The 26122-nt window shown below is 41.2% G+C and overlaps 2 protein-coding genes across 5 annotated transcripts; both read left to right on the top strand.

The window, feature by feature from the left end:
- Nucleotides 1–8156: 8156 nt before the first annotated feature.
- Nucleotides 8157–15360, top strand: LOC134615664 (H-2 class II histocompatibility antigen, A-Q alpha chain-like). Of its 4 annotated transcripts, none has more exons than XM_063460250.1 (8): nucleotides 8157–8250; nucleotides 12898–12987; nucleotides 13393–13468; nucleotides 13592–13709; nucleotides 14122–14139; nucleotides 14252–14494; nucleotides 14620–14901; nucleotides 14990–15360. In XM_063460250.1, exons 4-8 carry the CDS (start codon nucleotides 13664–13666, stop codon nucleotides 15118–15120), a joined length of 720 nt encoding a protein of 239 aa, XP_063316320.1. In that variant the 5' UTR covers nucleotides 8157–8250; nucleotides 12898–12987; nucleotides 13393–13468; nucleotides 13592–13663; the 3' UTR covers nucleotides 15121–15360. The 4 variants fall into 4 exon arrangements, with proteins under 4 accessions (XP_063316320.1, XP_063316319.1, XP_063316321.1 ...); XM_063460249.1 differs by having other exon boundaries at nucleotides 14119–14139; XM_063460251.1 differs by lacking the exon at nucleotides 14122–14139.
- Nucleotides 15361–16544: 1184 nt separating this feature from the next.
- LOC134615665 (class II histocompatibility antigen, B-L beta chain-like) lies at nucleotides 16545–19823 on the top strand. The gene is made up of 5 exons (XM_063460252.1): nucleotides 16545–16626; nucleotides 16723–16989; nucleotides 17300–17593; nucleotides 17684–17818; nucleotides 18157–19823. The coding sequence occupies exons 1-5, from the start codon at nucleotides 16575–16577 to the stop codon at nucleotides 18204–18206; spliced, it is 798 nt and encodes a 265-aa protein (XP_063316322.1). The 5' UTR covers nucleotides 16545–16574; the 3' UTR covers nucleotides 18207–19823.
- Nucleotides 19824–26122: the final 6299 nt, after the last annotated feature.

Raw genomic sequence — 26122 nt, 5'->3', positions numbered from 1 at the left:
TGAGATTATATATGTTAGAGTATTTAGAGTTCTATTCTTCTGTAGTGATGATAGAAGAGCAGAAGAGAGAGCATATTAGCAGATTAGATGCTTAAAATGTTCAAAAATAAAGACGTCTTGAGAACAAATGATCTGCCAGATGATTCTGTTTCTCCGCAGGAGCAGAGTCTGAAGTCTGGAGATTGGATGTTGACAAGGCCATGGAGAGGAAGTGCTGGTCCAGTCCACGGTGGGAAGATCCATATCGGATGCTGCTGACGATGACCACAGCAGTGAAGATCGCTGAAAGGAACACTTGGATACATCAAGCGCACTGCAAGAAGGTAACACACTTCCTGGCCGACTCTGGGTGATGGTGAAAAGGCCAGCGGTACAAAGGGGGGAGTATATCTCTAGGACCTCTCATCTCAATCCTGGTGAAGAAACCAACGGATCCTGAACCCAATTTAGAATGGCTGGGAATGTGCCGTTCACCTTCTTGTGCCTGTGGACCCTGAGTGGGATGACAGGAGCGCACTGGGACAGAGCAAATCACACCCAGTACCAGCATGAGTTTTCAACAACTACTGGTGGAAGTTTGTGAACACAACCGCTCACATAAAGAACGAGACCAATGGCTATGCTTGTGATGCCACTGGTTACACATTCTTCTGGACTGTGGCCATATAGCATCACTGAGAGCGAGACAGTTTGTTTGGTTGCCTTAGCAACACATCCAGGAGTAAACGTACTTGGGACACTGCCAACTTTTCAACTTCTGAACCTGAATGGACGGTTGATTCACCAGTAGCTGGAAAGGTGAACTGCTCTGGTACGACAGACCTGCTAGTCTGACTCCAAGAATCTGACTTGCTACAGGACATTGAACAGCTAAATGAACTGGAAACAGGCCAGTTGCCTATGTGAATGAAGGGCACTGGATTAGTCCAAGTTGGAGATTTATCATGGAATTTGTACAACATCACCTATTCTTTGTGTCCTCTGCAAGAAGGATGCAAACAGAGAAGCCTTTTGTCTACATTTACATGAACTGAGTTACATGAACACTTCTGTAAGCTGGTCGAGGCTTTGAGCCGAGAAGATCAAAACAGCTTGATCCAATTTCCTTTACAAAGCTTTTCCTGTGGCGACAACAGGACAGGAGAAGAGTTGTAAAAAGCAGATAATTCACCAGTTGACTCTAACCCCCACTGCCTACAGTGAGAAGATCTCGGGAGATTGATAGAAGTCATAAAGAAGGGTGTTGACCAGGCTACAGCTTTGAAGTCAGCTGAGAGCCACATGGACAAACGATAAAGTCAACTGATGTGTTTGAATGTCTATGTCTGTATACAGTTGGATTGTAGTGACATATGATTTTTGAGTATGTTGATTCTTCTTGTTTGACTGTTACATTCAGTTGTTTACTTGCAGGAATACATAATGAATCGCACGACAGGAGTAGATGCACCACAAGGCTGGAGAGCTTGGTTAATGTCTGGTCCTTGGTGGCATTTTCTTTTGAAAATATTAATTCCTGTTTTTGGACTGTTGACATTTGATTTGTTTATGTATAGGATGAATTTTACCGTGTATAAGATCAATGCGAACTAAGATGATTTCTGATACATTTGTTAATTATGTACTTTTACAACAGTATGAATTGACTGACATGAATGATATGACAGAAGTGTATAAATGACTCCTGCGCTGAAATTGTCAAGCAAGAGGTGCATGGATAAGAATATACTACACAGGAATAATTTGGAGCATAAAAATCACAAAACAGGAGGGAATGTTAGAGTAGATTGTTAAATGTTTGTCATTTTTATGCTTGCCAACTTTGATGAAAGGGATTCCACTGTCGTTCCCCCAAGATTCTCGGGGTTCTGGGTAGGGGGCTGTAAGGTTTTATTGCAGATACATCCTATCTGGAGGATCTACTTCTTTTGATCTAAGCTTCCTGAGGTTACGACCCTTTGGTCAGCAGGAGGTCTAACACATACACACACACACACACACGCACACACACACACACATTCCTACTTACATATAGAAGTTCACACATATACATACAATGCGGGGGGCGTTGCTTTGCTGTGTTTTGTGTGAACTGTCTCTCAATAAAAGCCAGCGAGAGGAGGCCATCATGGGGTTCATTGTCGTGCTGGACATAGATGTGGCCTCCCTTGCGCAAGTAACACTGTTGCCTTGTTTTTCTTTCATGGGAATAAGTCCTGGATACAGCGGGGTCTGTGTTTAGACCCAACACTTACCAGGTTGCCCAATCTCCTCACTTATGTGCCTCCAAGCTAGGTCCTTTTTATTCCTGTCTCGGTAGAAGTAGCAGCTAGCATCATATAGCTCTGGATGATTAGCCACGGCACTGATGAGCTGCTCCTCCATACTGAATGACGAATGAAGGGCTTTGGCTGGATCTGCCCCTTTGACCTAGTTACAGCCACGTCACCAGGCTCCTGATTGGTTGTCGCGGCGCGATTCGACGCCGGAGTTCAGATTTTCCAACTCGAGCGGTTGGCGCGATACGCGCGTGTGCACAAAATGCAACACAGAATCTGACACGCGTGGTTTTCTTCGCGAGTCAAACGCGCCCCACACGCTACACTGACGCGCGTTTCAGGCGTTTTGGCGTTTTGGCGACGCAAATCTGCTTCCGCATGTTCGCCGGACGCGCAATCGCGTGTCATCGCGCTCTTTCCATTGACTTTACATGTACACCTGACGCTCTGGCCGCCTCTATCGCGTTCGGTGTGAACGCACGGTAACAGTATGTTATTTCTCTAAATTAATGTTGAGACTCTGGAAATGATGGTAAATAGACTGATTCTTTTATAGCGCTTTTCTGCTTTTCTACTTTTCTACTCAAATCGCTCTATACAACATGCCCCATGTACCCAATCACACCAGCACTGTCTTCTAAACTTCTTACCGTGCGTTCACACCGAATATAATCTATAAGTTTATAAGTAAAAATATTAGTTTAAAAAATTTCAACAATATTTATTGTTAACACTGAAACACACAGTGGGCCTACATTTGATATAGCACTGCAGTTTAAAATGAATTAGAGAAAATAAAACGGCTAAATTGTGCATCTTAAAACGAAGTGCTTAATTTCAGAAAAAATAGCAGCAGCTTGAGTTTCCCTTTTTCTTTACCTTTCACATCTCGACTTAACTGTCTCAATACATTTTTCAACAGATAACATCAAAACATCTTAACAATTTTACAGTTTCTCTTTCTTTCCCCCTTATATTTCACTTCCCCACTTTCTGTTGTTCAACGAGAGAATTGAGCTTTAGTTTGACCTACCAGGATTTTAAATCTGGGCTGGAATGGTGTCAGGGCCATTCTCATACACATGTGTAGGTGCTCATTGGTGAGCCTGGAACGAACTTTAGTTTTTATTATGTTCATTGTGGAGAAAGCTGCCTCACAGCTGTATGTGGAGCCAAACATGGTCAAGATGTAAAGTGCTACTTTCCTCAGATTTGGCAAAGCTGTCTCAGAGACCATTTGGAGCTAGAAAGTGTCAGGTTCAGTTCTTTCAAACTGCTCTTTCAGGGCCACATCTGCTTGGAGATCAACCAGTTGCATCTGGAGAGGCCCAGCATTTGCCCACTTGAAGTGCTGTGTGACTTCCTTTGAGAACCCTCTGACATCAGTGATGAGAAATGTGTTCTTTATGAACATGGTGAGCTGCTGTCCAAAGCTATCAAAACCTTTGCTGAAGTTTTCAGTCAGCTTATCAACAAAGTCAACAAAAGAGACACATCTCTCTGTCCCTGAACCTGTTCATTCACTTTTGGGAAGTGTGCATAGTCTCCTCACAGATCTTCTTTGAACACTTCAAGTTTCCTCTGAAAGGAGCGGACAGCTGTCATCAGTTCACACATTGAATTGTCCTTCCCCTGCAGCTTCAAATTCAGTTCATTTAGGTGTAAAGTGATATCAACACAAAAGGCCACAATTTCCGTGTATTTCTCATCATTTAAAAAGAGAGAAAAGTTTATTGCTTTCTGACTTTTCAGCTCTTCCAAGAAAGCTGCTACTTCACTTCTGATGGACCAAAATCTCCAAAAACGTCGGAGCACTTTTGCAAATATGCTATGTCTTGATAAACCAAGCAGATATTTGAAGTTTATACAGCTACTTTCTCGCCTGAAAATGTTAAAGTTTATTTTGTGACCCACAAAGATTAATAAGAGTAATATTAAAACTTAGTAGCGGCCGCCATTGTTGGAAACTGGAATTGGCTGGGCCGCGCTATGAATTCTGGGATATGGTGGACCACAAAGAATACACCCGACCCATCCTTCAAATCTGGGGAAAAGGAGTACGCATTTGTCGGCCGGATTCGGAGGAGTCTACGAATTGGGACAGTCTTCATCGCATCGCTGTGATGTAATCGGTCTACAAATGCGGCCTCAGGAGGATGTAGCCTACGTTTTGGAACACAGCTTGTGTCTGCGTTCAGCGTTGCGATCGCCTTGAATGCACAGATTTGATTGGCTAAGTAGCGTCACATGGGTGACTTAACTCGCACACGATTGGTTTGTTTATTCCCTGGTCTATTAATACAAGGTAACGCTGTCGCCTGTCACAATTAAAAGTAATTTAATATTTTGTTAACTATGGGTCCGGGTCTGTATAAGATGGCGTCTGGGTCCGGACTCAAACTCCGCTCCGCCTGTTAGTGACCCCTGGCATAATAGATGCACTTCAAAAAAATTGAATATCTAATGATTTTTCAAAATGCAATATTGAAAAATCACCACTAGAGGTCTCTGTTAACTATCTTTTTTTTTAGACTCTCACCCGTCAAAGTCATTTAATTTAGGTGTTCCAATCACTTTCATGGCCACAGGTGAATAACATTAAACAGCATCACCAGACTGCTACTACAAACATCTGCGAAAGAATAGCCTGTTCTCAGTTGATCAGTGAGCTCCAGTGTGGTACTATGATAGGATGGCAAATCCAAATCCAGTCAAGACATTTCCTTGATACTAAATATTCCAGAGACAGCTGTCAGTGTTGTTATAATAGCGTGGACTGTAGAGCAGTGGTACTACACACGGTGTGGCGGAGCGGGGGGGGGGGCTTACTGGGCTTAAGCCCGGGTTGTTTTTTCAGAAGCCCGGGGTCTTTTGGAGTGTAATTTTTTCATAGTTAGATGCCTGGCTGATAACTGTATAAAACAAAAACTACACACAATATTCGAAGCACATAGTGCACACTCTGGGAATTTACGACTGTGCGTAAATCCCCCCTAATATTGGTATGATCCGAGCTCAGACACTAAGCGACTGAGCGAGGGGGCGGGGGGAGCTGCTGCCTGCCAGTGCGCTGTTGGAGAAACGCAGCCAGGCAGACAGAGGAGAACTGAAGTTTGAGCAGGTACCAAAGCAAATCATTCGTACTGTACAAATAATGTAAATATGACGGTGTATCACGAAAGATTGATGTCAAACTGATCACTTGACCCATATTACGTTACTTGGTCTTCAAGTGAATCAACAACTGGCGAAATGAAAAGCCGAACAACAACAATGCTGTTTTTTTAGAGAGTCTTAGCTTACACGTATGTTTATTTCATATTTTCAGTTGTTACCCTCCACGGCTAAATACATCGGTTTTAGTAATGTACTGATATACAAGAATGGACATAAGGAGCTTCTTTCAAAGAAAAAACTCTGGTAGATGTTATTTTATATATTATGCTTTGTATGTTGTTCAGTATATTTCTATGCAAAACAAGAGGACCTTCAATACACAGCAGTATAGTCACAGTTTAAACCAGATATTTACATACACTTTCTGGAAAATACAACATTTTTTTACTGTTAAACATCAATTTAGAGTAAACTTATTTTGTTTTAGATAAATAAATATTGAAATATCTTTTGAATTAGTTAAATGTCAGAATAAAGAGAGACAGAGCTGTCTATTTTTTTATCACATTTATTAAATTTAGTAGTACAGATACACTAAGTTTATTGTTAATTAATAAGAAAACTCCAAACGATTCCATTCTGAGCTTAAGAAGCTTCTGGTAGGTTAGTAGAGTCCATGTGAGTAAATTGGTGGCACACCCATGGATGCATATAAGGCAAAACACACAGCCTGTTTCTTTGAAATGGGAAAAACAAGAGATGTCAACCAAAACACCAGGAAAAGAACTGTGGAGCTCCATAAGTGTGGATCAATTTTGAATACAATTTGGTGCCATTTACAATTAAGAAATACAGATAGTTTCTCTCTTTACTCTTAAAGTTAACAAATATGTTTTTTATATTTATCAATCTAAAAAAATAAACATTTAGTTTGATTTGATGTTACAATTAAAAACGTGTTTTTATCTGAAGAGTATGTAAATATGTGGTTTCAACTGTATATTTGATGATTGTCAGCACAAAGAGGGAGAGAGAGGAACAGAGAGGGAGATGGAGAATGAGGGCAGAACAGAGATGGAACAAGAGCAGGTGAGACACACATGTTAGTCAAACGGTTGTTTACCAAAAGTATGACCGTATCATAGGTACTCATGTATCTCGTACCTAGTGTTTCTTTTTAGGTTTGTTATTTTTCAAATTCTGTATTTATTAAGTTATGCAGGCTTGTTTGCACAACAAGGCTAAATAATTATATAAACTTTTCTCAATCTAAATAGAATTAAAAAATAAGTGTAGTGCAGGTCTATGGTGATTTGTAGTGTTACTATCATCTAGTTCTGATTCTGGTTCTGTCTTGGTTAAATCCTAAGTAGTCCTGATTTTGAACTGTTGTAGTCCTGTTTTAATTCCGGATCAGTTCTGGGTCTGGTTGAATTGGGGTTTAGTCCTCGTGTCTTGATACAGCCCCGACTTTGTTCTACCTTGCTGCTTAATTAAAAAAATAGTTTAAGGTGTCCTGCATATGTGATATATATTTTTCCCTATATGAAGTCATTCAAATGTCTGCCTCTGCCTCTGGCCACACCTAAAATCTTGCTAGGATGTGTGGTTAATGGTTAAGGCAGGAATCTGCTTCCTGTTGGACCTCAGCTCAGCATCTAATACCACTGACCACAATATTCTGCTACAGAAAACACACTGCAGCTAGGTATTGGCTGCCCAATAAGTGCAAAGGATTTTCATCCAAGTATTACAAACAGTACTTATATTTAAAATTATGTTATTTCTCTAAATTACTGTTGAGACTCTGGAAATGACAACTATGTTAAACAGGTAATGAAATCTTTTTGTCAAATGCTTCAAGGATAACTTCATCACATCTGCCAAACAATCACATGAATATTTGTTTGATTTAAAATCCACTTTGGTGGTGTATTGTGGCCAAAGTTACAAAAATGTTGTTGTCATTTAAATACGTGTGGAGCCTGACTGTATGTTGTGAAACAGAAAAAGTAACTTGAAAGTTAGCAGAACTTGTTTGCTCTTGATTTTAAAATGCCATGCCAGGTGGCAGCATTTAACTAAATACAGTAATTAGGATTGCAGGACTGTGGGTTCAAACCTTCTGGGGTGTTGGCTCTCCCTGTGCCCAGTGGCTTTTTCCTCCTCACCTAGAATTTATTATAAGAACAACGAGCAGGCAGATCATTGATTCTGCTTCACCTGCAAAAGCTTCAAAACTCTTCTTGTGCCCCGCTTGTAAAGATTATAAATTAGAGCTTATGGAGGATGAGTAGACTCAACTTTAGCCATCAACACTTACCATCTGTTGTATCTGCTAAGCTCATGTACCCCCATTATTTTATATTACACGATTACCTAAATTTGTATCACATATTATGTTTGATCCTATATTGCACACAGATATGCATTGTAGGATAGCTTTGGATTTAGACTCAGATACTAACGGCCATAAGGAGCAGGCACGTGCGGGGGGGGCGGAAGGGGCTTGAGCACCCGCCCCTTTCCTGGTGGGTGCCCAAAGTGCCCTTTTGTTGAGGCAATTTTTTTTTTAAATTTTTAATTATTATTTTTTTAAATGTGTGTATGCGTGCGGAGTCCTGTCTGTGCCCCTCCACAATAATATTTTACTATTAATCACAGTTTTGCTAAATAAAAGGATTGGGCTTGCATGAGTCACATGATCACCATTAACCAATGATCGCCCTTGACGGCAGAACGCGCTGGTTACGAGCCGGGAACGAGCTCACAAAGAGCATGCGCATTTTTGCGGTCCGGAGCTGTAGGAGAAACACAAATTACCTCAGACACACAGACTGATGCGACAAAACCAGTAAGTAGGTGTACAGCGTACACTGTAGTGTATAGCACCCAGGAGTATTAGCTTATTACGTACACGTTGGTAAGTTGTCTTGTGGCAACTGACGAACTGAAACAAATGAGCATGCTGTGTGTGTAACAGTGCGACAAACATTACCTGTCCTTTTATTAACTGCACAAGTAGTGCTGGTCATAGCTGCTGGCTAACTGGGTAAGGCTGTCATGGGTCTGTAGCTCTGTCACCGTTTTAGGGAACATATTTAGTTTTAAAGTAAGTTACAGGGCTTTTCCTGCCTTTCTGGAGGGATTATATTTCACTTAAAACAATGTAATATGCATGTCCACATAATTATGGATTATTATAATTATAATATTTAAAAAACACGCTGTATTTTAAAGAACATACATTAAGAAACATATTATATTAGATTTATATTTTAAATAAGACAAAATGCTGATTTTACAGCAGCAAAATTATTGTATCTCTACAGTTTAAAAATGTAATAAGCTTTCTGCCTGCACAGAGTGGATAGTGAAACAAATGGAATCATCATAAATACATTATTTCATATTTATTACTTTTTTTCCCTCATTGCTTTATTATTGTAGCTCTAGTAATAAATAATAAGGGAAGGATTCTGGATCAGCACCATGATGGAAACTTGTGCCCACAGTATATACAGTATTCTGAAGAAGGTCTAAAATGTCACTGTGTGTGCATGTGTCAGGTTTCCTGGGTCGCTGACCCAGTGATTCAGTTCTGTTCATGTTCAGTTTAGTTTGCCACATTAATGTTCTCACTTCCTGTTTTTCCCATGTCAGCTCGTGTCATTAGTCAGATTATGTTCAGCTGTGTTCCCACCGGTCTCTCATTATCATCCGCATCAGTCTGTGTATTTAAGCCTTCAGTTTCCTCCAGTTCTTGGTCGTGTCATTGATGTTCCTGTGATGTTATGTTGTCGGTTCCACGATCAGTCAGCCAGCCATTCCGTCCTTCAGTCAGTCCGTCCTTCATTCGTTCATTCAGTCAGTCGTCCAGCCAGCCAGCCATTTCCTACGGCTGTTCTGTTTGTTCACTCCATCCACAATAAACACCAACCTTCACCTACCTACCTGTGAGTCCAGCGTTTGGGTCCTCCATCTCTCATCCACGCCTCCACGACACAAATCCTGACAGAATGACGCGACCCCGCGTTGTGGACCCAGCGGACTCGGAACCTTTTGAGCGGCAGGAGACAGCGCTCCTTCGCTGGATGGAGGAGCTCAGGGGGAAACAGCGGCTCTTCGCTGAGAGAGAGCACGTCTTTGAGGGGACTCGTCTGGCTCTGGGCGGGCCTCGGAGACACCGCGGTTCTCCACCTGCTGCCTCACATGCATCGGAGCATTCGCCGCGGAGAGTGGGCGTCACAGGCCAAGCTTCGGCTGCTCGCTCTCCCGCCGCTCCGCTCCTCGCTCGCCCGCCAGCCGTCTCACTCACCAGCTTCTCCACTTCGCCACGGCGCAGCGGCTATGCCTCCCACCTCGGCTCAACGGAGGCTCCCGCGCCGGAGGCTCAGCTGTTCACCCCGCCCGCTTCCTCTTCGCCGCCATAAAACAAACTGTTTTCAGCAACTCCCGGTAGTGAGTACCAGTGACTGTTTTTCATCCTCCTCATTTGATTCCTCACTTAAGACAAACAATAGACTTATCTCTGATCCGTGGGGTGTTTCCCTCCTGGAGGAGGATGTGGACTGGGAAGAACTTTTCAGCCCTGCTCCCTCTGAGCTGGGATTTATTCAGGATAATATCCGCACTTCATCACCCCCCAAAACCGTACAATTAAAGACTGTAAATGGTGATGGCAGAAAGGCCAGCGCAATCTCTAAATCTTTTACAGTCCCGGTGTATGCAAACCCTAGGCCTGCTCACTCTAGGACTGTTTTATCTGAGCCTGCTCCTTCGTCCACCTGTCAGCCTGTTCCAGTTTCATCAGCTCAGGCCACTGTTAAAAATACCCAGCCACCTGAACCTGTCAGTATCGCTCACCCTCTCATTATTTCCACTCCCGTCAGTCAGCCTACACACATCACTCGGCCCTTTCCTGCCAGCATGGCGCCCCAGATCCAGCCTTCCTCTCCCACCGTTTCACCTTCTCAGGTGAAGACAGCTAAGGCTCAGCCTGTCCCTAGAACACCACCTCAGATGGCTAGGGCCCAGCCAGCAACCACTCCCGTTCCAGCTCCCAGGACGAGGGCAGCTGTGGCCCAGTCTACCTCCACACCCGCTCCTGTTTCTCGGGCGGGGGTGACTGGTGTCCAGCCACCTCCCGCACCTGTCCCAGCACCTAGGCTGAGGGCAGCCCAAATCCAACCTGACCATCCCAGAGGCCCAGCCGAAGCTCTCCAGCCAGTGCCCTCATGCTCACGAGGCTCGGAAGAGCTAGCCTGCTCACCAATCAGTCCACCACTTCATCCACCGCCTGACCCAGCCTTTCACGCACTAGCTCTATCCCTGGTTAGGCTAGCTGAGGTGTCCCCTGCTCAGGCGCCAGCTTTATTAGCCCAGGCTGTAGCTTTATCTCCCTCACTAGCCCAGTCTATAGCTCAGCCATCAGCCACACCAACCTCAGCTCCGTCGTCAGCTTCGCCTACCTCTGTTCATCCCTTAGCATCCCCACTCCAGTCAGTTCCCTCACCTGCTGTTCAGCTTCCACCCCAGTCAGTTCACTCGCCTGCTGTTCAGCTTCCACCCCAGTCAGTTCACTCGCCTGCTGTTCAGCTTCCACCCCAGTCAGTTCACTCGCCTGCTGTTCAGCTTCCACCCCAGTCAGTTCACTCGCCTGCTGTTCAGCTTCCACCCCAGTCAGTTCACTCGCCTGCTCCAGCCCACTCAGTTCACTCGCCTGCTCCAGCCCAGTCAGTTCACTCGCCTGCTCCAGCCCAGTCAGTTCACTCGCCTGCTCCAGCCCAGTCAGTTCACTCGCCTGCTCCTGCCCAGTCAGTTCACTCGCCTGCTCCTGCCCAGTCAGTTCACTCGCCTGCTCCTGTAGCTCAGTCTGTCCAACCGCCTCCAGTCCAGTCTGTAGTCCAGTCCTCTCCTGACCAGTCTGTAGTCCAGTCCTCTCCTGACCAGTCTGTAGTCCAGTCTCCTTCTGTCCTCCAGTCCCCTGTTCTCCAGTCGCCTCCTGTCCAGTCAGTCCAGTCGCCCCCCGTAGCTCAGTCACCCGTTCTCCCACCGTCTGTAGCTCAGTCTTCTGTAGTTCAGTCACTCATCCACCATCCTGTTCAGTTCCCAGACCTGCAGCCACAGCATCCAGAGCCAGCTGTGAGCTTTCCCGCTCCTCAGCCAGGGGTTTCCGCGCCCGCTGGCCCAGCCTGTCTCCAGCCAGGGGCCTCCGCGCCTCCTGGCCCTGCCTGTCTCCAGCCAGCGGCCTCCGCGCCTCCTGGCCCTGCCTGTCTCCAGCCAGGGGCCTCCGCGCCTCCTGGCCCTGCCTGTCTCCAGCCAGGGGCCTCCGCGCCTCCTGGCCCAGCCTGTCTCCAGCCAGGGGCCTCCGCGCCTCCTGGCCCAGCCTGTCTCCAGCCAGGGGCCTCCGCGCCTCCTGGCCCAGCCTGTCTCCAGCCAGGGGCCTCCGCGCCTCCTGGCCCAGCCTGTCTCCAGCCAGGGGCCTCCGCGCCTCCTGGCCCAGCCTGTCTCCAGCCAGGGGCCTCCGCGCCTCCTGGCCCAGCCTGTCTCCAGCCAGGGGCCTCCGCGCCTCCTGACTCGCCTTCTGCCTCGGCTTCAGCCTTGCCTTCGCCTGGTCCGGCTTCTGCCACACCGTCGCCCAAGCCATGTTCTGGACGTCAACGTCGGCGCCGTCTTCCTCGCGGCCGCCCACCGGACCTTCTCAGCGGCCGCCGCCGTCTTCCTCGCGGCCGCCCACCGGATCGCCCCAGTGGCCGCCGCCGTCTTCCTCGCGGCCGCCCACCGGATCGACTCCAGCGTCACCGCCGGCCACGTGGTCGCCCACCGGAACTGTTTAGGCTCAGCCACTGGCCACGTGGTCGCCCGCCTGAACTGTTTTTGTTTTGGACTCCGTCCCTCCGTCCTGGGCCCCCTCCGCCCGCCCTGTTCTGGTTTTTCTTTCTTTTGGCCGTCGGGTGCCGGCCTTTGGAGGGGGGGGTACTGTCAGGTTTCCTGGGTCGCTGACCCAGTGATTCAGTTCTGTTCATGTTCAGTTTAGTTTGCCACATTAATGTTCTCACTTCCTGTTTTTCCCATGTCAGCTCGTGTCATTAGTCAGATTATGTTCAGCTGTGTTCCCACCGGTCTCTCATTATCATCCGCATCAGTCTGTGTATTTAAGCCTTCAGTTTCCTCCAGTTCTTGGTTGTGTCATTAATGTTCCTGTGATGTTATGTTGTCGGTTCCGCGATCAGTCAGCCAGCCATTCCGTCCTTCAGTCAGTCCGTCCTTCATTCGTTCATTCAGTCAGTCGTCCAGCCAGCCAGCCATTTCCTACGGCTGTTCTGTTTGTTCACTCCATCCACTATAAAGACCAACCTTCACCTACCTACCTGTGAGTCCAGCGTTTGGGTCCTCCATCTCTCATCCACGCCTCCACGACACAAATCCTGACAGCATGCATGTGTGTTTTATGTATATGAATTTTTTAAATTATTACTCATGATATAACATTGTCCAGACATGGCTTCCATGAGGAGGAAACAGTAGGAGCTGTGTGAGGCTACTAAAGGCAGTGAATCCCTCAGCAGCTGGATTACAAAGAGCACAGGTAACATTAACACATGTACCAGTTGTTGGAGAGGTATTCCAGTATAAAAATAAGCACAACTGAAATGTTTTGCTTCTATAACATTTTATTCTATAACATTTCATCATTTTATTATAGATTAAGTGTAAGAGTTGTTAAGTGTGGATAATTAAATAATAGTTTATTGCAATAGCAAGTTGTGCCTTGTTCTCAGATGGACAGCAAGTGGAGAGTGATAGATGAGATGAGGAAATAGAAGGAGGAAGAGAGGCAAAGAGTGAATCACAGGCAGAGCCTTGTTTATTTCTCAGTTTTTTGTTGCCTTATGGTTCCAAGCGCTGTCACCAATCTTTGCATTTTGTTATTATCTCATGACACTTGTTTAGTCAGCTACCATCTCTCCTATGGACTTTTTAATGTCTACAGTCTCAGATCAACACCCTGCCCTCCAGCACTATCAGGAGCAACAGCAACCCCTCAACAGCAACATTGTACCCATCAGGTAAAACATAGGCTACGTTTGCTTTGCCTCACAACAGTGATATAGTATGATGCGATCCCATATTAGATTCTTGATGAATGTGTGTTGTTGTTATTCAGCCTGGTTCAATGTGCCCCTTTTTAGCTTTGAGCACCCGCCCCTATAAATGTCTCTGCACGGCCCTGATAAGGAGAGAGAAGCCTTCTTCTCTGAGGAATGTGTGAGGGGGATCGTCCGCCAGGACTGGTGATGTCACCACAAGGTATAAAACTTTAGTGCTGACTTGTCTAGAGAACAACAGGGCTATGAATTCTGGTGTTAAGGAATGTCCAAAAAGGTGCAGAAGAAGAAACATGAGTCAGACATTGTAACAGCTGTTGGATTGTTAGTACTTGACCACTAGGCAGAGCTCTTGTAATGATAATGTAATTAACGCATTTTATTTTGTATGTTTTATTTTTATGTTGAGCATGTTAACATTTTCCTATTTGCATACCGGATTGGTGTACTGTTAATTTGATACATGGAAAATAATTGGTTAAAGTTTTGTAAGTTTAAGGTAAGGCCAGAGGCACAATCAACTTTGATACTAAAGACAAGCGAGACAAGGCAGAACACTGAGAAGTACAGACTGAATATGTTCCTTAAAACTATAATTATTTTGTCTACAGCAGCCTGCGTCGAGGCTAAAGGTGGGTATCATTATTTCCCCATTACTGGTTCATTCGTAAACTTTCATCTTGTAAGCTGTATTTATGATTTATTTAACACTGTGTTTTTAACTGTGTTGTCACTTGATCCTAGGAAGTCATACACTTTGTCACATCTATGGATCTTTTGACTCAAGTGACACTCAAATCTGTGCAGCATTCGATGGTGGTGAAGTATACTATGCAGACTTTAAAAAAGATCAGCTGATTTGGGAGAGCAAAATTCCCGTAAGTTTTCGTTTACCCGACGCCTACAAATATGCAGTTTTATATCGAAGTATGTGCAAAAATGACATCAACAGATGGAAGCCAGACAAGTCCGTAATAAAGAAAAAAGGTCAGTGAAACTCAAACTGTTATGTTTCCTGTTCAGTTTTCACTGTTTTCGCTGCAAGTTTTTTAGATCTTTTTTTTTAAGCCAGAAAGTTGAATTTAAGCAAATCATGTTTTCATTTAATTTAGAACCACCAGAATTCATCATCTACCCCAGAGATGAAGTGATAACAGGGGAAGATAATACCCTCATCTGCTTCATCAACCACTTCTTTCCTCCTTCGATCAACATTAAGTGGACCAAGAATGATGTAGAAGTAACAGTGGAAGACCCTTTCATCAAAATTTTGTCCAATCCTGATGGGACCGCTTATGTCTTGTCCTACCTCAACTTTGTGCCAGAGAAAGGAGACATCTACAGTTGCTCTGTGGAACATGAAGCGCTGGACGAGCCTCAGACCAGGTTTTGGGGTGAGAACAAAGAAGCTTCAGATATTTTAGCACATATAATACAATTTAATGTTTAGAATTCATCATTTCTTTCTGCTGTCCTCTGCAGAGGTTGAAACAGATGAGATCAGCAAAGGTCCAGCTGTCTTCTGTGGACTTGGCCTGAGTCTTGGATTGCTTGGAGTTTTCATAGGAACCTACTTCTTTTTTAAAGCAGGGCACTCTGGTCCCCCTGGTTGAGATGTATACTACATATTGTATAGAGCTCAGATTGCATAGTCCTTAGTTTGTTTCCAGCAGGCATAACTTTCATCTGTGTTTACTGACAAACCTGAACTGTCTCTTATCTTCATTCTTTGTGTAATGGCTCATATGCTGTGTTAAAATTACCAGCGACAATTGACATTTTCCATTATGAATACACTAGTCCCACAGATTTAAGTCTTTCTACTTAAAAAATAAAGCAGTAGCTCTTTGGATGATGTGTCAGTGTTTCTATAATAAAACTCTTTCATACTATTAATACTGTGCAGTAAAGCTGAACGGTGATATCAGCACTTTTCACACAGACACTTTTAAAAGTGCAGAGCTTGAAGTCTGCATTACTGGTATTCTAGCGCTGAAATATGCCTTACTAATGATCCATAACTCTAAAATCATATTAGGTGCATTATGCCAAGTAGAATAAGAAAAAAGACTTAATGGTGGTTTTTTTTTTAACTGAAATAAAGTAAAAACCAGACTAGAAAAAAGAATGTATCCATAAACGAATTAAACACATTGTTGCTGAGACGTCTACCTGATTGTAAGTCATCACACTTCTCAAGTATTATTAATTACTACACTATTATTAACAAGGATGTGAAAACTAAGTTTAAAAAATATATAAACAAACCGATACAAGTGAACACATTCTGGAAACTTACTGAAAATGAAAAATAGTTTTTAAGAAGTTTGTATTTAGTTGCAGAGATTATTTAGGTGCTTTATCTTTGCGACAGAATATGAGGTTTTGTGATACAGTTCACTTTACCGACAAGAAAAATTTCAGTAATGTTTTTCACAAGAGCTGTTAGAAAAGTGAAAGCATATCTTAACAATGCTTTCTGTAGGCTGAATTCTGTAATCTATTTTAAGCTCTAAACATTCATTTGCTGCTAGAGTCAGGTTCATATCGGTCTCTTTATATTAATTTTTCATCTATTTAGCATCTATTTAGAAAATCTAACAGAACAACGAGGTGAAATTTTAGCCAAAGGTCCAGAACAGCAGAAGAATGAAAGCCAGAAAACATTCAGCTGTAACATGAAGTAAAACTTGGTGAGGAAACTAACCAACTTGTCAAATCTTTATGATTTATGCAGATTTAATCTACAGTTTAAAACATTCTTCTTTACAGTCTCAACATAAAATGCTCCCACATCTCTCTACTGTTTCTGATTGTAAAACAACAGTTTAATTGTCCACAGAAGTCACTTCATCTAGTATTAGTGCACAAACAAGAGCTAGCTAAACAAAAGAGAAAAGTCATAATCATTATCAGTTATTGTCATAAATGTAATGGATAGAGGGAGTTTCCACTTAGTGTTTTGCTGTTATATCAGCCTATCTGCTTTCACTTCCTCGTTTTGGTGAACATATAAATGCTGCAGATTAAGTCTTCTTCCTGAATCGTCGTACAACACACATGAAACATGTACACTCATAAGCTTATCCTGTTCGTGGCTTTCTCTCTTTTCAGTCCAGGTGAGCTGCAAAGGTCTTCTGTTTGAACAAATCAGTGAAATATTAAATTCTAATTATTATGTTTAACATCAGTACATTTCTTCCTTTTTATTTCAGTTCTCACAGATGAAGACTTTTACCAAGTGAGAGCATGCTGTACATTCAAAGGGCCACACTTTGAAGAAACCGAGTACATGTTAACTAGTATTTTTAATAAGAACTTGATGATGGAGTACAACAGCACAAGAGGCAACTGGACGGGATTCACAGCGTATTCAATTGAAGCAGCAAAATGGTGGAACAGTGATCCCTTTGATGCACTAACAAGAAAGATTGAAAGGAAACTGTTGTGTACGGACACATCAGACTTCATCCAATCCATATGTAAGAGATTTGTTTCTTAATGTTTTAAATCAAATGTTAAATGGAGTTTTGATGCTTTGAAATTTTTACATCAAATATTTTTATGATAATTTTTGATGACATAAGATTATTATATTTGTTTTACTGTGAATAAAAATAGTACTTCATTTGTTTTGCTCAGTTGCATGACATTACAGTTGATTTCCAAGTATGCCATAATTGACAACGATTCTACGATACGTTACATATATTTAAGGAATACATCTGTTAACAGAGGAGGTGCATTAATGTATTTTTCTTAATCATAAGCATGGAACTTATTTTTTTTTAGATAATCTAACAACTGTACCCACCGTCAAACTGAAATCCTTGAAAAGGCCTAATGGCGAGCACACATCCACACTTGTGTGCAGTGCCTACAACTTTTATCCAAAACAAATCAGAATGATGTGGATGAGGAACGGCCAGGAGGTGACCACAGATGTCAGTTACTCTGACGTGATGCCTAATGGTGACTGGTACTACCAGACTCATTCCTACTTGGAGTACATCCCAACTTCAGGAGAAAAAATTGCCTGCATGGTCGAACACCTTGGTCTCTGTGAGCCGATGTTTGTAGTCTGGGGTAAGTTTGCTGCTGTGATGCCAGTTAAAGTTAGAGAGATAAAACTGAAGCTGCATAATTACGAGTTTCACTTTTATCTCACTGTTTCAGATCCCTCCCTCCCAGTGGCGCAACGAACTCAGATAGCTGTTGGACTGTGTGGACTCATGATTGGATTTGTTATTGCAATATCTGGATTCATTTACTATAATAAGAAGTCTGCTGCATACATCACTGTGTGTCAAAGTAAGGAGTTTGTTGGAAGTGTGCATATTCTAACATATTCTGATCTAAAACTGAAAGCCTCGGTGTGCCCAGCACTCAGTAACTTTCATGACTTTGTCTCTTTAACCTTCTGTTTTCAAGAGAATCCTTAAAAAAACTGTTCCTATACTTATTATAGCATAGATCATTATTAATTAGATCTGTTGCCTCATCATCATCATCATTTTTTTTCTATGCTGCTATTGCTGTGTTCACAAATTGGGCCTTTTCTGTGGTTGCAACAACATTAAGTTTTGCTTACATAGAAAATCTGATCAATAGAGTTGTTAAAATGATAAATATGTTCTTCTTTTTAACAGGACAAGTGTTCATTCCTGTGGAATGCCTTCCTGAAGCTGGAGCAACTTAACAGCCTGAGCAAACACTATTAATACGGGCACGCTCCATCCAAGGTGCCCCAAATATCACAGCTCTCTGAATAACGATGTCTGTTGTGAGTGATTGGGGCTTTGCATCTTCTACCTATGGGACAGAGAACACATTTGTAATGTAGTTACACAGTAAAAACCTAATATTGTGCTTAATTAAAAATATTAAGTAGGCTAAACTCCATTTTCATCAACTTGTTATTAGAACTCAGTTTAAGTTGCCAGTACTTTTTTGTTCAAAAAGCTCATCAACTCAGTTCATTTGAGAAAAACTAAGTGAGCTGGAAATTTTCCTTTTCAGTGATGGGATATTGTACTTAAGTAGGTAGGCTACAACTCACAACTTGAGCTTTTGGCTTCCCCTTTATGCCTCTCTTTTTCTGCCTTTTAAGTCTGATGTCATCAGCTGTTTCTGGGTCTAAATTCCTCTTCAGGCCCCAAAGTCAAACAAACACTGTCGCATTACTGAGCGTTAAAACTATCTGAATTCTTTCATCTTCAGTGTGGCTATTCTACTAGATGTAACAATAAAGTTTAACATCCAGGCATCCATGAGAAACAGAATTTATGAAGTTTAACAGAGTTAGAAGTTAGCAGGGTGTTAGCTCGCTAGTTTCCATCTAAAGATGATATGCCATGCTCTGGCTCAGAGAAATTAAAATGTACAACTCTGCTATCACTTCAAACATAAATGAAGACAGAAAATTAAACAGCAGCAAATTTTATAGTGTTATTGAGGTTGGGCTAGCTGGTATGGCCTCTAGTTTCCTTAAATTCAACGAGAATAAAACCGAAGTGATCATTTTTGTACCAAGTTGCAATTCCAGCACCTCACATTTTAATCTGCACAGTCTAGAACCTTTTGTCAAGTCGCATGCTAAAAATTTGGGGGTTATATTTGATAACAAGTTCACCTTTGAGAAACAGATTAGCTCAGTTGTACAGCGGTTGTAGGGTTTGTTCTTTAACCCTATAAGACCGGTCGGAGCAGGCACGCTCAGTTTTGCGTAACTATTTTAAAATCCCTGTAGAAATGCAACCACATAAGCTAGCGCAATAGTTCTTTTTGCATATGAAACCGGAGGAGTTGTACTTACATCTTATGCCATCAGTTTGTCCTAGGTCACGGTTTCCTTCCACATATGGCTTTGCAAAAATTGCATAAAAAGCGCTTGCAGCAACAAAAACATAATATTCCAGAAACACGCTTTGCCGATCCGATCAGTTGTTCATAACACTTCCTACGTTGGAATATACGTCAGCGCGAACTATCGAATGTCCGCCATTACCTGCCCGAAACCGGAAGTGATATCATCGGCAAATGTAGTTTTTTAACCTTCAGGGCCTTATAAGCCTATACTGGTGGTTTTAAAAGTCATGTTTGAGTTTATGCTTTTCTGTATAGTTTCTGGGTTGCGTAGAACTCAAATTGCACTGCTGGAAATAGTTTATTTTGATGCACATGCTTTTTTTTTTTTTTTTTGCAAATTTGCATTATAATATTTATTTTCGGTTATCCAGCAGTACATAAAAATTGGTGTACCTCAAAAATAAAACTATGAAGACACTCAAAATAAATTTCCTGTTGTTGGAAACTATTTTGTGCAACTTTGTTTTATTTACAGTTTTGAGGGATAAACCTCTTAAATTTCTCTAACTAGAAATATACTTAACCCCCCCCCCCAAAAAAAACGATTTTCAATTGTTTTGTAGTTTATTGCACTTTTTTTGCAATTTATGTAGCTACTATGGACTTAATGCATACATATTATTAAAATTTGGACTATAATGGTTGTATTGATGTATAGCAACTTGAAATGCTCCCAAAACTGGCACTATACCATGTAAAAATCTAAAGATCAGGGTTCGTACGCTTTTTTCAGGGTCAAATTCAAGCACTTTTTAAGCACTTTCAAGATCCGTTTTTAAGCTTTTCCAGCACCCCGCCTCCCTGCCCAAAAAAAAAGAATGCATTTTTCAATTTGCATCACCTCAGTAAGACCATGTGAAAAGACACCTTAGCTCCCCTTTTGTTAGGACATAGAAAAACGCACCACACAAAAATACTGCAAAAGGAACGGTCACCTTATATACTTAGTGTATAAACTCAAAATGCACATTTCACTTAAAAATTAAGATGTGCAAATGTGAACAAATCAACTTGTTAGAGATATTCTTCTCCTGTTGAAAAAAAAAACGAAAAATAAAGAAATAAGTCTAGATATTGATGCTTCTTTCCTGTGTGCCAAAAAAATAGGAGACAGATGTTTGTTTGTTTTTTAAGTTATTTCCCAATAAAACTGTTTTATTGCTAACTACATTGCTGTGTGTATTATTGCTGAAGTCCTAAATGATCACCTTTAAAGTGTTTGTGCTAATAACATCAAGTCAGACAGGCATGGAGAACAGCACTGACTGTTTAAGTAGTTTAATGTGTAGGTGGCGATAAACATATTTTGAATGAAAGCCGGGGAACTTTGGTAGCACAGAAACAAGTGGCTATTCTTTGTGACCATATGGATCACTCATATTACCATTATTTCACCCAAAGGCACCAAATTAATACTCAAAAAAGCTGCAGCAATACACACAAATATAAACAGTACTTGGTGACAACTTTGCTTTTAGCCGTTAACCCTCTGGTGTCCAGTGTATAATTGGCCGTTTTCGACTACTTTTGATTTGGCCTCTATATTTCACCTTTAAAAACTGTTTATCTTGCCAATCTGTTATTATCTCATTTTGACATAATGTGCCAGCACAATTGATCTAAATTCAGACAAAATTTAAAATACAAGTAGAAAGTGATATTTTTGACTGTAAAAACCACAAGGATGTTTAAGGAATCATTTTCATAACTTGAAATGCAAATAGAAATTGGACATTTTTAAAAAATATGAACAAGTTTTGCAAACAACAAAGTTATATGGTGCTATTTACCTAAAAATGCAGCCAAGGCTCAGACGTTTTTTATATAACCATTCAAAACTATTTACAGAACAATCAGGTGCTCTGCATCAAATAAGAAGGCACACAAATTATTTATGCAACTCCAAAAAATAGTTTGTGTCCACTATAACACAGAGGAGAACAGCCTTTGGTGGCTTTTTTGCAGCAACTGTAACGTTCACTAGTAGAACTGACACACAAAACGACTACACTACACACTAACTACACAAGACAACACACTAACTTGAGACTCCAAACACGATAAACGTCACAAATCTCTCACGTATCAAAACTCTCTCTCTCTTCTCTCTCTTCCCAACAACCAAATACCACATTTTGCCGTATCATTTTTTGATTGGTCGACATGGTACATTTTTCCACCAATAGGGAGGGAGTGTTTTTCTTTTTTCACTGACAAGCAAAGCGTGTTTGCTAGCGCTCTCCATAAAAAACACAGTTTTTACCGTTTCTTCCTGGAGTAAACGTCACTGTTGTATTCAGAACCACCCCCCCCCCACCCCCATCGGTTTTACGTGACCTATCAACGCAATTTAAAAACTGGTATATATATATAGGTATATATTGAAGTCAGCATGTTCGACCCAAGTTGAAATGGAGGCTCTGGGTCCGTCGACCCCAGAGGGTTAATCAGAAAGCCTTAAGCTAGCTAGTTATGTATCGGGCTAATGTTTAAAGCTTTCACTTGAGTAAATTAACTCATATTACTGCTAAGTAATGTTAGCTAAGTTCACAGCATATTCCGCAATAGCGCTGCCATACTGCATCACACTCAGTGCATTTCAATCATTTCTCCAGCGAGTTTGACAGCTAGCAAAATAATAATCATATTTTTTTTTTAAAAAAGTACGCGTACTGGAAAATTATTTACTAGGACTTACCTATCATGCGACCGGAGAGCGCAAACTCCGCCATTGTTGTTTTCCATCATTAAAAACATTAAAAGCATTAAAACAGCAACCTACAGGTATGTTAGCGCACTCATCCCCGACTGTCCGAGGGAGGGGCGGGGTCACATATTGAAACAGACGCAAGGCAGCCCAGGCGGGGAAAATTTGCTTTTGCTTTTTGAGACTCATTTTATTTCTCTATCTGATAAGAAAACAATTCAATCAGATAGCTATTTATTGTGAATGAAATACAGTTACATTTTCAAGCACTTTTAAGCACCACATCTTCAAGCACTTTCCAAACCTTGAAAAGAGGACATTAGAATTCAAGCACTTTCCAGGATTTCAAGCACCCGTACGAACCCTGAAAGATAAGCTCTGGTGGACTTGGTTCTGTGGTAGGTCTTAAAGGGTTAAACTGAGGCTTTAATCCAAGGTGAGATCATATTTATCTTTTAAAAATCTTGAACGGGCAATTCTTGCTTTCACTCTATCCCAAATTGACTAGGCCTACTGTAATTCTTTATATGGTGGCGTTAGCTAGACTTGTCTAGCAAGGCTCCAGCTGTTCCAGAATGCCGCAGCTCGTCTCTTGTCACGTACGAAGAAACATGAGCGTATCTCCCCAGTGCTTGCCTCTCTTCACTGGCTCCATGTTTGTTTTAGAATTAATTAGAAAATTTTATTGGTGACGTACTAAGCACTGAATGGACAGGCCCCAGGGTATCTGTCGGACCTACTGCAGCCTTATATGCCCCCTAGAGCGCTCTGGTGATCTTTTGCTCTTGGACGCACCAAAGTCGAGGCTGGTTCATAGAGGTGATCATGCGTTTGCGGTCGCGGTGCCTAAATTGTGGAATGACTTACTTCTCAACATTACACAGGCTCCTACTGTCAATCTTTTTAAATCCTATCTCAAAGTACATCTCTACTCATTGGCCTTTAATACAGCATGAGAGTTTATTTATATAGCACATCTAATTACAACAGTAGCAGTAGCAGAAAGCATATATATATATATATATATATATATATATATATATATATATATATATATATATATATATATATATACACACATGCTTTCTGCTATCTGTTACTTGGCATTGACGTTATTTAATAATTGTTACTTGGTATCAATATTTTAAGTCATTTTACTGTGTAACTTGTATTCATTGTACAGCACTTTGGCCAACACTACTGTTGTAATTAAATGTGCTATATAAATAAATAAACATAAACATATATAATGATGTTATACATTATGGCTAGCAACACAGAGCTATGGTTAGTGTAATATAAACACATTAGCACAGTGAAGCTCGAGGATGAGCGCTAACTTTTTCGCTCAATAAATGTTAACCTGAGGGTTCCCGATGGTTAGGGACAAATGCAATCACATGGCAGGAAAAAGATGCTGTAAACGGACTAAACTTCAGTCATGAGAAGAACTGAGATAATCCATCCATAATACAAGGTTAGTCATTAATACTGCTGCATGGTTTGGATTACTCGTTATGAATATTTCCTGATCCTCAGCTTCATGTTCATGTTTTTAGGAGCTTGCTCAGATTAAATAGAACAAGATTTGAAACATTAAAACATGTTAAAAACACAATAGCCTTAATAAGTGCTAGTAGTTTGGACCCAGAAGCAGGGTTCATACGTCATCACTTAACAACCGGATTGTTGCTTCAATATATTTAATATTTTACTTCATTATCTGACAGTTTTTATTACTGTTGGACTTTTTTTTATATAAAACATACAAATAAGCCACCCAGCTGTGCATATAACATATATCTGTGTGCATGTTGCTGCTCTCGGCTCATGATAACCCCACAGTTTTAAAACCTTATATAAAAGTCTCTCCGTAAAATTTACTCTTGTTGATTTGAAATAGAAAAGTGAGCTTAGCAGTTACTAGATAAGAGTCCAGAGAAAGTCCAGAAATTGCAGCTGTTAGGGGGGTGGCTTGTTTTCAACCATATTAACCTTTATAACATATGAACTGTATATTCTTAACCCCTGTATTTATTCTAATTCTTTGTGGCTGCTTTTGAACATCTGTGGCATCTGTTAATGTCAAATCTAGCAATTCTTTTACAACATAAGCAAACCTGTTTATACAAGTTTTGTTGCTAAGGTCCAAAGCCATAAACCAGAGTGGCCTGCTAAATGGTTAAAGTCTAGGTTGGCTTTACGGTTGAAAATAAAGTAATTAGGCTTGTCCTTCTAAAGGAATAAGCTAAATTCCACAGTTGAATCATAAGAAACATTTTGGGGTTGCCTATGTTACATATAAACACTGCCACGTTTTATGATGTTTCTGGGGTCCTTATTACACACAATACAGTAATATTATATTGAAGCACAGTACGTATTACTCCATGAGGCTCCTGACTACGATAGCCATAATGCTCCGACAATCCATCAAGTTGTACGGCTTCGTAGCTTATCAAAGTCGCACTAAAACATTTTGACAGATTTTTGAATGCTGTGTACCACATAAAACTGGTTCGAGGTCAGTAAGCACAACCAGAATTCATATGTAAACCGCACCAGATTATAAGGTGCACTGTCAATTTTTGAGAAAATTAAAGAATTTTAAGTGTGCCTTATACTCCGAATAATACAGTACATGTGTTGTTATATTGTCATCTTTTTTAATTAAAAAAAATATTTTTGCTATTTTATAGTTTTTTACGAAGTGTATATTATTTATTCATGTGTCAAATTCATAAGTCAAAACGTCTGTTGTTCACCTCAGTGGACATGTAACAAACTCTTTGAAAAGTACATGTTTAAAAAACTGAAGAATCAAGAATTGTTTTTTCATGCCTAAAGATGAATAAAAATACTTAAGAGAAAAATCCTGATTGAGGTTGTCATAATTCATGCATGAAAGGGTTAAGGATCAAATCAGCTTCTAAATAATTTTATGTTTTTTCTCCCTCTGCTTGCTTCTTACTGTCTTTGAGGCTCGGATCAGGACTCCTCACATGACATCAAACTCTTACAAGTCTAGAAAAAAAGCTGTTGGATAGAAAGACATCAACTAAGGGGTACATTTAAGTATTTTTGGTTTTCTAATATATTAGTATTTGCCAGTGTCATTTATATTAATCATGCTGAATTTTAGTCATACTTAAGATTAACCTGTTTTACTTATAGTTTCATTTGTGCTTTGGCTTGGAGAGAACAGCTGGTGTTGTTGACTCCAGTAAATTCTAGAAGACATGCTGTGTAAGTAAATACAAACAAAGACAGTTTGCATTTCTTGAAAGATTATTACCATCTCATATTACCCTCTTGTCTGTTCCATCTTTTGTTGGAAAAATTTGGAGCATTTGTCTTTTTTTTTTTTTTTGCCTGTCCCGTTTGGTTCTTTTGCCATCAGAATTATTGTCTAAAGGCGAAGAAAGATGATTTACTTTACCAAATGGACGATCCCAGCCTTGCCGTAATGGTCTACTTGATTCACCTTGTATTGTTTATTTTATTTTTTATTTTCACTTGCTAGATACGGGACAGACTTGAATGAGGAAAAAAAGGGAGAAAGAAAGAGGGAAAGAAAAACAGCGGGGAAGAGGGACGGGGATAAAGGGCAAAAACCAAAAACCAACAAAATAAGCAGACAAAAAATACATATATCAATCACCTGGATCACCTGTTGAGAAAGAAAAAAGAAAACAAGCAGAAGAAAACGAGAGCAATAGAATAAACAACATCACGATGATATATGGGAATATAACAGTAAATACTAAGGAGCATTTGGAGCATTTGTCAAGGCATTAACTTGGGGAGGTTCATGGTGCCCTCAGAACTTCATTGTATTGTTCAAAGTGAGTTCCATGGATATAGAAATCTCATAGGCATGTGGAAATAGATGTAAGATCTTTTTCCAATAGCAGCTTGCGCTGCACATCATTAAAATACAGCCCACTAACAAAGCGATGTGTCAGGGCCTCATCCAAATGTTGTCCAAAATTACATGTGGCAGACAACTGCCTCAGGGCTACAACGTAGTCAGAAACTGA

This window comes from Pelmatolapia mariae, linkage group LG17 (genome assembly GCF_036321145.2).
Source record: "Pelmatolapia mariae isolate MD_Pm_ZW linkage group LG17, Pm_UMD_F_2, whole genome shotgun sequence".
Lineage (NCBI taxonomy): Eukaryota > Metazoa > Chordata > Actinopteri > Cichliformes > Cichlidae > Pelmatolapia > Pelmatolapia mariae.
The sequence above is the reverse complement of the archived record's forward strand: the minus strand, read 5'-3'. Positions and strand labels throughout refer to the sequence as shown.

What these genes read in the sequence shown, in the direction of transcription:
- LOC134615664 (XM_063460248.1), top strand. Translation starts at nt 13,971, where the DNA reads ATGGAAAATAATTGGTTAAAGTTTTGTAAGTTTAAGGTAAGGCCAGAG. An exon ending in AGCCTGCGTCGAGGCTAAAG is followed by an intron (nt 14,140 to 14,251) that starts GTGGGTATCATT and finishes ACTTGATCCTAG; the next exon opens with GAAGTCATACACTTTGTCAC. An exon ending in GCCTCAGACCAGGTTTTGGG is followed by an intron (nt 14,902 to 14,989) that starts GTGAGAACAAAG and finishes TGTCCTCTGCAG; the next exon opens with AGGTTGAAACAGATGAGATC.
- LOC134615665 (XM_063460252.1), top strand. Translation starts at nt 16,575, where the DNA reads ATGTACACTCATAAGCTTATCCTGTTCGTGGCTTTCTCTCTTTTCAGT. An exon ending in GCCGATGTTTGTAGTCTGGG is followed by an intron (nt 17,594 to 17,683) that starts GTAAGTTTGCTG and finishes TCACTGTTTCAG; the next exon opens with ATCCCTCCCTCCCAGTGGCG. An exon ending in ATACATCACTGTGTGTCAAA is followed by an intron (nt 17,819 to 18,156) that starts GTAAGGAGTTTG and finishes TCTTTTTAACAG; the next exon opens with GACAAGTGTTCATTCCTGTG.